The sequence below is a fragment of the Musca autumnalis genome, unplaced genomic scaffold (assembly GCF_047663935.1).
Source record: "Musca autumnalis isolate F117 unplaced genomic scaffold, ASM4766393v1 scaffold_1, whole genome shotgun sequence".
In the NCBI taxonomy this organism is placed as follows: domain Eukaryota; kingdom Metazoa; phylum Arthropoda; class Insecta; order Diptera; family Muscidae; genus Musca; species Musca autumnalis.
In genome coordinates, this window is record NW_027411644.1 from 282,271,456 (window position 1) to 282,286,348 (window position 14,893).

A 14,893-nucleotide genomic window follows, 5' to 3' on the forward strand; every position below is an offset into this window, starting at 1 on the left:
AACAATTACAATACTTCCTCTAATTCCACCTATCAAAACAACAACTAATTATATCCTTTACTGCAATTTAGAATGCCCTCGCAAGATATAAGGCCCCACTCTTGTAACTTGTGAAGTACACTTTCTGTTAAGCAACCTTTTCTAATAAAAATATTTGGTAAACCTCCAAAAGGCACATGTGCTTAATTTTTATTTTATATAATTTAACAGAACTAACCACGCTTTAAAATAATGCTAATCGTCATGCTCCGTTTCATCCATTTTCGAAGACAAGGACATCAAGTTATGATGTGATTACCAATTTGACAGATGTAAAATCGGCTGCACATGGGAATTGACGCCAAACTCAGATTTGTTAAAAACAATGAACGCAAACAAACGAAACGATTCCTGTACGATTCACACAAACATTTCATTTTTCCTGATCGTTTCGTTCTCAAAACAAAACCACAAGCTTTTAAACTGAAGAGGAACAAAACTGTACGATTGCTGAAATGTACTTCGGCTATGCTGTTCCGGGTTGTTGCATTCACGAACGAAACAAAATGAATCGTTTGCAAACGTTTGCTGTGCGAAGTGATCATTGACACATTCAGACACACACACACATTCGATACTTGGAATATACTGCGGTTGATATTTCAATCAACCACCAAACGTTTTCAAAGAATTGTTTGTGAAGTTGAAAGCTTTCCTTTTCTCGTTTTGTTCGCACTCACGAATGTAAACAAAACGAAACAGCGAGTTCGGTCAACTTGGGTTATGTTTCGTTTTGTTCTGATGGAAAATACGAAAAGAAACGTTTGCAAGCGTTTTATAAAGTTTTTTCCGTACGCTGGTTAAAAAGGTTTGAGTTAGTTAAAAAAGGAAAAGAAGAAAAGAGAAAAAAGAATTTCACACATATTGACAATTCAAAAACAAAGTAAGTTTTATATATATTCAATACAAACTCTCATTGAATTACATTTAAATTGCAAATTAATCAATGCCACCAAGAGAGGATATTGTTGCATTTCCTTCCGAAAGATGCTAACGAAAAGGTAAACCCAAAGAATTTTGAACAATCTTTAGTGTTGTTGCAAGTGTGAAAATGTGGCATTTCTTCTTCTTTTTTTGTGTTTTCACAATATTTTCCACATTTAATTACCCGGCTGGTAAGTACGTCTCAGTACTTGTCACATACCCAGGTTGAAAAAAATCTTCAAGTTGTTTCGTTGTGCGAAACGAAAAAAAATAAATTTGACGACCATGGGCGAGTGTAAACTACATATTGGTTAAATGTTGCTGATGATGTCAACATCAACAGCCATGGCGGATAAACACCACCAGTCCTTTTTTCTTTTGCTTTGGCATTTTTTCTGCCGGATCAATCAGGGATTGTTGCTGGCATTTAACCACTACATATGTGTGTACAATATGGAGATTGGCTGGCCAGTAGGGTTTTTACTTCCGAGAAAGGGTTTTTTTACATCTTTTTTTTGGCGAAATACTTAATAAGGTTACGGTTCAAAGAATGCTAAAGACCTGATTTATATACTGGCCGAGTAAGTGGAAGGAAGAAGTTTGGTTATTTTATTCGCGCGGCATTACAGTCCAGTGATGTCAAAGCCGCAATGAATGATATTATTCAATGTAATTACGTTTTGTAACTACATTAATTACCAAGGAGCTTAAATAAGTGCACTTTGTACAGTTGGTTGCAAGAAGTTGATGTCGAATGAATTTTATTAACGAAACTAACACAAGATAAAAGAGATGACGCACGAAATGGTCGTGTACTGCGCGATTGTGGTGAAAGCGTAGTTGGGATCAAATTGACAGGCGTTTGTATCGATGGTGCAAATGTGATGATCGGAAAAAGCGTCTGATGAAATAACGAGAATTCGTGGTGGAGACCACTCATTAAACCACAGGAAATTCGGTTTGTTCTCCAAAAATAATGGTACTTCTCACCGTGAATTAAAAATGTTAACGGAAGTAAGATGGCTAAGTCGTTGATAGTCTCAAAGACTATTTGATCTTGGAAAACATGTAAAGGAGTTTTCGGAAATACATGATATGTGGAAAATTGTTAAGAGGTTTAAACAAAACTATTTTTTAAATAATTTTTAATTAATCGAGCTTTTTATGACCTAAGGAGATTACATTGAAAAATTGATCGTTAGCTGGTTGTTGTTGTTGCTAGACAATTTTCGCCATTTGGAGCTCCTATTTATACATTCAAGATTGCAATCTTGCATTTGTGAAGTTCAAATTGAAGCTTTTTATTTCCAAAGACGACTCATTTGTCCCCCTTCTATTCCAGAAATCAATTTTTTCAATGTTGCATTCATATTACAGTCGATGGTTTTTTTCCATCGTAGACTGTATATATGTCTTTCACATCGAAGGATTTTTAAGTGGATTGTGGTTTAGAACGCAAAGACGTCAGCAACATTGTCTGTTAGCGTTCTAAACCACAATCCACTTAAAAAATCCTTCGATCCTTACATGCACCGCCATGTGGCATGTCTTCATACGCCTTTTTAGCGGGTTCATTATCGCTCATTCTTATGATATGGCCTAGCCAACGCAATCGTTGCATCTCGATACGTTTAACTATATTCATGTCTTTGTATAGCTGATATAGCTCGTGGTTCATACGACGTCGATATTCACCGTCAACGCAAATCGGCCCGTAGATCTTTCAAAGAATTTTCCTCTCAAACACACCAAGCACTGCCTTATCTGCTTGCGCAAGTAGTCATGCTTCGGGGCCATACATTAGCACGGGTATTATCAGCGTTGTGTATAGTGTTATTTTTGTTTGACGAGATGTGGCTTTGTTTTTAAATTGCTTACTTAAACCATAGTAGCATCTGTTGCCCAATACAATTCTTCTTCTTATTTAAAAACTGATGTTGTTTGTTGTGTTTATGGCAGTGCCGAGGTAGACGAAGTCTTTACCTCAAAATTGTAGGTACCAACTTCCACAGTTGGTCCGAGCTCTATGGACGCTTTGCGCGTCGACACCATCAATTTGGTCTTTTCGCCGTTTACCGCCAGACCCACTTTTGCAGATTCTGCTTCGACCTTCCTAAAGGTATCAGTTACTTCCTTTACTGATCGTCCCATGATGTCTATGTCATCAGCATAAGCAAGTAACATGTGGCTATTGGTGTAAATTGTGCCATTTCTTTTGATATTTGCATCTCGTATTGCCTTTTCCAGCAAAATGTTGAATAGGTCACACGAAAGGCTGTCTCCTTGTCTGAAACCTCTTTTGGTACAAAATTCTTCGGAGAGGTTCTTTCCAATTTTAACTGAGGGCCTAGTATCAGTTAAAGTCATCTTACTAAGCCGGATCAGCTTTGTGGGGATACCAAATTCAGACATTGCATGGAATACCTTTGATCGGAGGGGACTGTCAAATGCTGCTTTATAATCGACAAAAAGGTGATATGTGTCGATCTGCATCTCTTGGGTCTTCTCTAGGATTTGCCGCAGGGTAAATATCTGGTCAATGGTGGACTTGCCAGGTCTAAAGCCGTATTGGTATGGTCCAATTATTTCGTTGACCATTGGCTTTAGTCGTTCGCACAATATCCCTGACACCATCTTATAGGCAATAGGGAGAAGACTTATGCCCCTATAGTTGGAGCATACAGTCTTATCTCCTTTCTTGTGGACGGGACATAGGATGCTCAGGTTCCAATCGTCGGGTACGCGTTCTTCCTGCCAGATGGTGCTAACTAGCTGATGCATACACCTTATCAGCGCGTCGCCTCCGGTTTTAAATAGCTCGGCTGGTAAGCCATCGGCTCCTGCTGTTTTATTATTCTTCAGCCGGTTGATTGCTGTTTTTACCTCATCTTGGCCGGGCGGTATACATTCTATACCATCATCTGGGATTGGATCTGTGTTATCATCGTCTTCGCTACTATTGGATACCAGCAGATTGGAGAAATGTTCCTTCCATATCCTGAGCACGCTATCTGTATCTGTTACCAGATTACCTTGCTGGTCTCTACAGGAGGATGTGCCTGTGCCAAAGCTATCAGTTTTATGTTTTACTCTTTGGTAGAACTTTCGGACTTCATTCTGGCTCCTGTACATCTCGATTTTTTCACACTCCCGCTTTTCCATTTCTCTTTTTCCAGCGGAAATGACTTTTCTTCTCTCTTCTTTTCTCCCTAGACCTCTCTCGTGCGCTACGCGTTGCTAGTGATTGTAAAGTAGGCCTATATGCCGCATTTTTCTCTTCGGTAGCAGCACGACACTCCTGATCATACCATGGATTCCTTGGTGGAGGGTTTCTGGTAACCAAGTATGGATTTTGCGGCTGTTTGCATGGAGTGGGCAATATTTTGCCATTGTGTTGATATTTTATCGGGACAAGGAGTGCTCGCGTTAAGCAATTGTGCTGGTTGAGTGGAATATGCTGTGGCTATCTGTTGTGTTTGCAGCCTATCGATGTCCAACTTCCGCGTTGTGTCTGTTCGTGCATTATTTGCAACGTTTAGACGGGTACGAACCTTTGCTGCAACTATGTAGTTGTCCGAGTCTATGTTTGCACCTCGGAACGAGCGCACATCCAACACGCTCGATGAATGTCTTCCATCTATCACAACGTGATCAATTTGATTTATTGTTTTCTGATCTGGAGACAACCAGGTGCCCTTATGGATGTCGAGATGTTTAAATCTGGTGCTGCTAACTACCATGTTTTTTGCAGCTGCAAAGTCTATCAGTAGTACACCGAATCAAAAAAGGACGTAGCGCGTTTGGTGCATTGGAAAACGTGTGGCGCTCCCAAATTATCTCCAGGCAAAACAAAATTGAGGTTATTTAACTCGAATGTTAAATCTGTAGTTTTGTATGGATGTGAAACCTGGAACGCAGTGACAAATGAGGTTAAATCGCTGCAAGTGGTCATAAACAGGTGCTTGCGTACAATAATGGACATATTTTGGCCCAACGCCATAACGAACATCTCACTGTGGCGGGAAACAAAACAGGAACCTGTTAGCATAGATATAACGAGACAGAAATGGAAATGGGTAGGTCATACCCTACGGAAGGATAGAGATGACATTGCCAGACAAGCGCTTGGGTGGATTCCGCAAGTTAGCCGGAGGAGAGATAGACCGGCAAATACATAGAGAAGGTCTGTCGAGGCAGAAGCAGCGAGTACGGGTCGAAGTTGGAGTAAAGTTAAACATTTATAAAGTTGGGCAATCTAGTTCCTGAAGCTGATCGATCTTTTTAGTTCCTTTTGCCAAAAGGAACTAGTTCCTTCTTAATATAGTTCCATAGTTCCAAATAGTTCCGAGAGCGATATAGTTCAGTGAATCTTTCTCTTTCATCGTTCTTTCTATTTCCTTCGTTCCAAATAGTTCCGAGACCGAAATAGTTCAACGAATCTTTCTCTTTGTCATTCTTATTGTTTCCTTCGTTCCAAAATAGTTCCAGGCCGAAGTGTTTTCGTGGTTTGGTGGATGAATTGACATAAAAATAAACTGCAACCAAGGAACGGAGAAGAACTAAAGGAACTATATAAAAGTAAAAGCTGAATAGAGTTCCAATAGTTCCTTCTCCAGAATAGTTTCTTGGAACTAGTTGGTTCCGGAACTACACAACTCTAGCAAAGATCAGTGGTGGAAACAACTGATACACGTGGCATAAAACGTGTTGTGTTGGCGATCAATTGTAAATAAATTCTTAAGTAATGTTTAAAAAAAATCAAGCGGAGTAAATTACTGTAACGACTCCTAAGGCTTTGTTTGCAGCTCGTGTTGACCAGGGAAGGTCCCAGAAATTTATTTATTTCAGCGATGAAGAGTAAAGAAAGACGGATATTTGTGGGGTAAAATTGTAGGATGAAAAGAGACATATCGAGAGAGTTCTGTGGTGGGTTTCGGGTACTCCGACTTCCACTAAGATCTGTCTGGCTGTCTTGCTCTTGACGAGAACAACATTGAGCGCCACATACTCAGGGAAATTTAAGTGGGAATTTATTAATTAAGGCAAGATAATTTATCTTGCTTTAATTTATAGATTCCGAGTTAAATTCAGGGTTTTATGTTATTTTACAAATTTCAGTATTTACTCATCAAGAAGTTCAAAGAAGAGTACACTAATTAGGTCCAGATTGAGCAATGGGTGTATGCGGAAACAAGAAGGCGACTTCAATCGTTACTTGTGTTATTGCCATTTATGTAAGTAAATCAATTCCTGGGACTATGTTCCCCCCAACTTCAGCGGAGTAGTAGCCCCACAGCTCCTTCAAACAAATCCCGGGCTTTCCCATGTTAAAGCTGATCATGACCGTTCCTTGCCCATAATCAAAATTCCCCACTCATTTCTTTTTCGCCGCCTTACTTTTATTAGCAACTGTTCTTTCTGTTTCTGATTGTCCACTTGAACACCGCCACCAATAAATGTAATCAAGTAGTACTTGCCTACCTACCTTCTTTCACTCTGACTGACACAAAGTGACATGGAACATGTGTGTAACAACAACGTTCTGGTCGCACACGCAACGTATTTTGCGCGTGAAAGAATATTTACTTACCGTTAATTTGATATTTAATTTAAGGAAATGTATTTCCTGACGCAATGTCTGACACAGACCCGTAATGGCATGTTTCGTGGCGGGATAAACACTGAATAAGGGCACGGCAACGTCTGGTATACGATGGCCTAGAACGCTGAATGGAAATTAAAAGAAAAAAAGAAAAAAAAAACAACAGAATCAGAATCAGGAAAATAAAAAGACACACGAAGACAACATCAGCAGGAGGATAAACAATTAAATGTTGATGAAGGAAGAAGAGCAATCAAAATCAAGGCAATCGGTGGATGCGGATGCGTGTGGTTGTGGGTGATTGTTGGTTGGACACAGGACGTGCATACATTTCTTATAGGACAGCATAATGGTTGCCCTATGCTTTTTGCTCGCTTGCCTTGCCTTGTTTTGGTTTTATTTTATTTGACGTTGTTGCGTTGCATCGTAACGCGCCATAAGACAACAAATTTTAACCATTCCAATTAGTGACCAAAGATAAGTGTATTGGTTTCATCAGCTGCACTTTGCAAATTTTTAAATTTACTCTCTTCTTCTTTGTGTTCTGTCACTTCTTAAAACCGTGTCAAAAGTGTGTGTAAATCTTTAGTCAGCCAACAAGGAAGGAAAATAAGTATTGCCAAATGAAGGATTGACCTTTTCCAGATCATTGAATTGAATAAATTCCTTTACTATACGTTTCTTCATCTTCCGCATCCAACTTCTCTTCATCCTTATGTTATTTAAAAGCTTCTTATGCAATTAATGTCATTTTCGTGCGAAAAGTTGTGGTTTTTTCTTTGGTTTGTTTGTTTGTAGAGTGTAAATCGGATTATATTGACACGTGAAAGGAAATTGCTTCTTTTTACTCAAATTTTAAGGAAATTGCTTTTGTTGCAGGCTTTATTTTAGGTCAGTGGTAGTCTTGAGGTGACAGCAAGTTGCATCATTATAATGTTTGAAGCAAATTATTGGATTGTCATGCAGATATACATATTCATTAGATAAATGCATGCAGATATACATATTCATTAGATAAATGCATATGCGAAATTATGTCAGTTAATTGAAACTCCAAACTTTACCTATAGTCCTGCTTGGTAATCCCATTTTTCAATGTCCACAAATACTATGGTAAGTTTTATTCCTACGTCATTAGTAATCGTTCTCCTATATCAGAAGATTTTTGATCATCAATTATTGTCTACTAAAGTTGTGACAAGTTGATGGTGGCTCAGAACGCTAAGACGCCGGCAACCTTGACACTCAGTTGTCGGAGACCCAGGTTCGAATCCCAGCCTGGCTCATGCTGAAATTATTTTTTATTTTTGCCTTATTAAGGCGAAGGTCATTTATAGTGATTTTTACTTAATTCTCTTTCGAGTTGAGCTTATTAGACCTATTATATACATTGAAAAATTAGGAGTCTACCGAAGTCCCACGGTAGGAAATAGTGGACTTCATGAGTCGGAAGAATATCATGATCGCGGCGGTGCAGGAAACCAAGATCCACAAGAACTGCTGCGTATAGCGTTGTGATGGTTACAACGTACTGAGGAAGGATCGCACCCGAAGTGGAGGTGGAGGATTAGCTTTCCCATTGCATCAGTCTGTTCAATACAGACTTATCTGGCTTGAGGCTGGCTCTAATGTACATGGAATGTATGGGGGCAGCAGTGAAACTGCCGAGGTAGAGTTGGTGAAAGTATACATCCCGCCGATAAATAGCTGTACTCCAGGCCCAACATTAGCCCGCCTTTGGAAGGTCAACCGTCTGGTCTTGGGAGACTTTAATGCTAATCACGAATTGTGGCATTCGCTCATCGAAAATGGCTAGAGGAGTATAGCGCTGGCTGAGCAGATAAATAGCTCTACGTTTCGCACTGTCAATGAGGACGCTCATGCCGAAATTAGCGAAGAGTGTCACAGTTCGCCAGACATAACCATCGTGTCACCTGGTCTGATAAATGACGTCGTCTGGAAATCCGGTATTTCTCTTGGAACATACCATCTCATCATAATTGTCTCCATCAGCCGACCGCCTGGCGACGGGATTAGCAAATGAGCGTGATGAGCTTGTTCGTATCAACCCCAATGACACCAGAGTCAGAGAGCTGACACTGGAAGTTAACAGGTTGGTCGGTGAGCATAAAGGGAACAAGTGGTTAAATCATCTGAAGAGTTGCAACATTGGATCCGCAATCATTGAATTGTGGGCAACGGTTAAGTCACACTCAAACTCTGGAAAGAAGGAAGATAGGACCTCAGTCACGTTGTCGACGTTACGCTGACTGATCCGAAGAGGTGCACAAGTTATTTCAATTGATGGCACGCCGGGAGTGACAGGACGAAGAGAAAAATACTACTTCGCATTTGATTTGCAAAGAAGAACCACCACAATTCGCAACGGATGATGTTGCGAATATCATCAGGAACGCAAAATCATCCAAAGCGTTGGAACCTGATGGAATCTTCATGGTACTCACTAAAGTTCTCAACCTGTCCCTAGGCACCCATATCGTTCATGAAATCTGGAAAATTGGCATGGTAGTTCAGCTACTGAAGCGAGGCAAGGATGTCAGCAAAGATGAATCGTACATATCGATTTCGCTTTTGTCGTCCGTATCAAAGGCGCTTGAGGCTTTAGTCCCCCAGCGTCAGAAATAGCTATCCAGTTGTCGACATAGCACGTCAACAGAGCTGCACGTTATCCCTACACCAATTTGTCTAGGACTCAACCAGAGCAAGTCGTGTGATAGAACAGTGTTGGTGGCGCTTGACTTGTCAAATGCCTTTGATACTGTCAAGAACTCTACACTGTTTGAGGACTTCGAGCAGACAACCCTAGGGCCAAGTTTGAAACGTTGGATAATCAACTATATGTGACAACGTGGAAATCAGGAACAAGAAGTCCAAGCCCCATATAGAGAACCAGGGAGTTCCCCAAGGTGGGGCGATATCTCCGAAAATGACATCGTAACGTATGCGGATGATTGCACGATCTTGGCGTGAGGTAAGGTACCTGATGTCATTTGTGATAGGCTGAGCTCCTATTTGAATGATCAATTAACCTTTTTCTACGCGAGGAATATGCAGATATTCGCCACTAAATCTACGGCCACTCTGAGAAGAGAGGTAAGAAGAGAGTTGAATGTCGTGGTCGATGGTAGCAGAATTTCGACCAAAGCTACCCCAATATTCTAGGGGTCACATTCGACACTGCGTTCACGTCGTCCGAGCATGCCGCAGCTATCTGCGATAAACTGAAAAGTAGGAACAAGGTCCTCAAGTCCCTAGCCGGCAGCACTTGTTGACCACATATAATGCGATAGGTCGCTCTGTGGTAAGCTATGCGGCGCCAGTTTGATCCCCGAGTTTATGTGATACGCAATGTAATAAGATTCAAACTTGTCAGAATGCCGCCCTGAGAACGGCGACAGGATACTTCCTCATGTCTTCAGTGCACCATCTACATGAGGAGGAAAAGATTCTTCCTGTACAGCAACACAACGAGATGCTTTCGTTGCAGTACTTGCCCGGGTGTTAGCGTTAGAGCCATACCTATCACCATCTAGTGGGTAGGTCCTACACACGCAGGCACATCAAGAAGGATCTTCACGTTCTAGAGGAAGAGCTCCAGGAGAGAACCCATAGATCCACAAGCATATCAAGCAGGTTTAAATAGCATTCACACGGACACAATTGCTTAGGCCATAAGCAAATGTAGCGTGGACAAAGTCATCGGAGTAAATCCCCCGTCTATGGCAGACAAACAAGAGAAGTTTTGGCTCAACTACGTAGTCACCTAAATTCAGGGACAAAGATCGTGCAATTAACATTTGTAGGTTTATTTTATTTTACCGCGTACACCTGGGAAGTTTTTGCGGATTCTGATAGGATTGGAAACCTAAAAAAAACCCTAAAAATGTGAACTTTGATCACGATATATTTAAAATGCGCTCCGGCGATTTTTTGTTTTTTGATAGCGGGTTAACCCTATTTATGAGGATTTATTTGACGTTTGCGCTATGGAATTGACATTTTAAATCCAGTGGATATATTACGTCCGGTTAAGTGTAAACGGGGTATAAGAATTTTTTTAGAAATATTTTAAAACCACTTTGAACGAATTTTTTCTCCTCGAAACCGGGACCCCTCGTTTTTTGTCTGGCACAATATCTACTGCACTATGTAATTTATATGGTAAAAACCACAAATTCAGAATTCGCGAACTCTTAATATATTCTATATAATATGACTGAAATTCTTTAAAATTAAGTGTTTTAGGAGGGATCCCATAATGTCGGCCATTAAGATTAATTTTCGTGGAAGCTGTGTTGGCATCAATGTAGAAAAGTGGGTAAAATGGGTAGACGCCAACAAGTTTTTTATGTTCCCTTCCAATTTCTGGCTTAACCTTACATGTTACAGACCTATGCCCAAAGAAAGAATAACAGAATACTCCATGGGCAACATGATACTAGTGTATGATTTTTCGATATATCCGCTGCATCAACATAAAATTGATGCTGACATTTTGAAACCGGAATTTCGGGGTTTTTGAATTTTTGTAATAATCCGGGCGCGCACCAAGAACTCGTGATTTCACGTCGTATCCTTGTAATTGGAGTCTAAAGGCCAAACATTTGAGGCGTGAATTTTCTTTAAAAACCAATATTTTGCGTTTAAAAATTTACAGGTGTCATTAAATTTCCTTTGAACCCCGCGTGAATTTAGTTTTTTACGGGACGGCTCTAATAAGCCCTTTCGCGATCGAATCCATCTACAAAAACCGCGGATATATGTAGATACCTTGGAAATAGGAAAATTAGCAAAAATATATTTTGACAAATCAGCGTACTAAACCGCGAATTTCTTTAAAAAAATTTTATATAAATGGAATCCTTTATACGCGATTATAATATTTGCGAAAACGCGTGTCATAAATTACAGAGATTCGCGAGTAATATGGGTATTTTACACAAAAAATAATGTAGAGGTATATCCGCGGTTCTTGAAGAATCTCTTTGAAATAGGTGTATATTGACGTATTTTTGATGGGCGCTAATGAAACTGGATGCGCATCAAAATGGTATGCACATTGCGCGACTTTTACCCACTTTAAGGTTTTTTACATTGTGAGATGCAACTGACGGCACACACTGGCCGCTGAGTGAAACATCGAAATATGTATAGACTAGCAAAGTACCCGCTACTTCGTATGCGAAAAGGATATAACAACAAATAAACAATATATAATATGAAAATGGCGAATTTTTATCAATTTTTATTTTAGTACTGTTCGTCTCTTTTTAATTCGATTTTCAAAAAGATCAGCCGTATCTCACCCTTACACATTAACAGCGAGACAAACGTTGAATAGCAATACTCACCCTAACTCCAAAACATACAGATTCCAGCACAGTCTCTACACCCAACAAATTGAGTACCATTAAGTACTTTTCGTATACTCATGACACGTTTTCGACAACATATATCAATCCTACACTGACTTGAATACAAAATAAAAACAGTAATCGTAATTCCAAATCTCAAGATTCCAGGTGTATCCGTTCATCCAATTCCAAATTGTACCATTTCGTACTCTTCGTACCCATAAGTAAGGTTTTCGAAAACTACCTCAATCCTTCACTTTAACAGTAACCTAAATTCCACATTTCAGGATTCCAGCTCTATCCGTTCATACAAATACAAATTGTACCAAATTAAGTACCATTTAGAATTTTTGTTCCCATAATTACAAATTTTCAAAACTACCTCAGTACTATGTTCAAACAATAAGCTTAATTCCGAATTTCAGGATTCCAGATATATCCGATCACTCAAATCCAAATTTGGTACCATTCAGTACTATTAGTATCCAAAGTACGAATTTCTAAACCTACATCTTTCAACACTCCAACATCAATTTTAATTCCGAATTTCACGATTCCAAATGTATTCTATCACTGAAATCCAAATTGTACCAAATTTAGTACTTTTCCTACACATAACAAAAAATTTCCAAAACTTTATCAATCCTACATTCCAACTCATTATTCCAAATCTCGGGATTCCAGCTGTATCCGTTCACACAAATCCAAACTGTACCAAATTTGGTACCATTTAGTACTATTCGTACCCGTGAGTACGAATTTCCACAACTACCTCAATCCTACACGCCAACAGTAATCTTAATTCCAAATTTCAGGATTACAGCTGCATTCGATCACCGTAATCCAAACTGTACCAAATTTGGTACCATTTAGTACTTTTCGTATCCAAAGTACGAATTTCTAAACCTACCTCTATCAACACTCCAACAGTAATCTTAATTCCGAATTTCAGGATTCCAAATGTATCCGATCACACAAATTGTACCAAATTTGGTACCATTTAGTACTTTCGTACCCATAACTAAAAATTTCAAAAACTTTATCAATCCTACACTCCAACAGTACTCCTTATTCCAAATCTCGGGGTTCCTGCAATATCCGTTCACCCAAATCCAAATTGTACCAGATTTGGTACCATTTAGTACTTTTCGTATCCGTAAGTACAAATTGTCTAAACTACCTCAGTGCTATGTTCAAACACTAAGCTTAATTCCGAATTTCAGGATTCCAGATACATCCGATAACTCAAATCCAAATTTGGTACCATTTAGTACTATTCGTATCCAGAGTACGAATTTCCAACCCTACCTCTATCAACACTCCAACAGTAATCGTAATTCCGAATCTCACGATTCCAAATGTATCACATCACTGAAATAAAAATTGTACCAAATTTAGTACCATTTAGTACTTTTCCTCCGATAACTAAAAATTTCCTAAACTTTATCAATCCTACACTCCAACAGTACTCCTTATTCCAAATCTCGGGGTTCCAGCTATATCCGTTCACCCAAATCCTAAATATACCAAATTTGGTACTATTTAGTACTATTCGTACCCTTGAGTACGAATTTCCACAACTACTTCAATCCTACACGCCAACAGTAATCTTAATTCCAAATTTCAGGATTACAGCTGCATCCGATCACCATAATCCTAATTGTACTAAATTTAGTACCATTTAGTACTTTTGTTCCCATAGGTCCGAAGTTCCAAACCTACCTCTATCCAACACTCCAACAGTAATCTTAATTTCGAATTTCAGGATTACAGCTGCATCAGATCACCGTAATCCAAATTGTACCAAATTTAGTACCATTTAGTACTTTTTGTTCCATAAACCCTAAGTTCCAAACCTACATCTATTCAACACTCCAACAGTAATCTTAATTTCGAATTTAAGGATTACAAATGTATCCGATCACCCAAATCCAAATTGTACCAAATTTGGTACCATTTAGTACTTTTCGTAGCCATAAGTACGAATTTTTAAAAGTATCCCAATTCCACACTCCAATTGTAATCTTAATTCCAAATTTCACTATTCCAGGTCTATCCGATCACTTAAATTCAGATTGTACCAAATTTGGTACCATTTAGTACTTTTCGTACCCAAAAGTACGAATTTCCAAAATACCTCTATCCTACATTCCGACAGCAATCCTAATTCTAAATTTCAGAATTCCAGCTCCATCCGTTCCCCCAAACCCAAATTGTACCTTATTTGGTACTATTTAGTACCTTTCTTACCCATATGTACGAATTTCGAAAACTACCTCCATATCTCAAACCTACACTCCAACAGTAATAGTAATTCCAAATTTCAGAATTCCAACTTTGTCGGTTCGCCTAAATTCAAATTGTACCAAATTTAGTACCATTTAGTACTATTCGTACACATGAGTACACATTTTCAAAACCACCTCCTTATATCAACTCATCTTCTAAACCTTGATTTTCATTCCAAATTTCAAGATTTTTGCTCTATCCGTTCACGTAATAACAAATAGTACTAAATTTAGTAACTTTTAGTACTTTTCGAACATTTATAGTTCGAATTTCCAAAAACCCTTTGGTACACCTTTCTAACTCTCCATCAGTGACCCTTATTCCAAATTTCAGAATTCTAGCTCTTCGCGTTTGCCTAATACAAAGGGTACCATATTTAGTACCTTTTAGTACAGTTCTAGTTCGAATTTCCAAAAATCCAGCCTTATCTGACACCTTCGGCCCAAGAGTGACCCTCACCCAAAATTTCAAGATTCTAGCTTTAGCCGTTTAGTCTGGGCGTTGATTATCAGTCAGTCAGTCAGTGAGTCAGTGAATCAGTGAGTCAGTGAATCAGTGAGTCAGTGAGTCAGTGAGTCATCATTACTGAACTCTTTTATAAGTATAGATATTGAAAGAGATCGATTCGCTGTATCCAAAATCGGATGCGCATCAACCGACTTTA

At 39.1% G+C, this 14,893-nt stretch overlaps 1 protein-coding gene across 1 annotated transcript in view; it reads right to left on the reverse strand.

The window, feature by feature from the left end:
- Window positions 1–14,893, reverse strand: part of rdhB (retinol dehydrogenase B) — a 54,578-nt gene that overhangs the window by 14,572 nt on the left and 25,113 nt on the right. Inside the window, exon 4 of the mRNA XM_073964208.1 lies at window positions 6,554–6,689. Within this exon, the coding sequence (XP_073820309.1) occupies window positions 6,554–6,689 (136 nt within the window). The remainder of the gene's footprint in view (window positions 1–6,553; window positions 6,690–14,893) is intronic.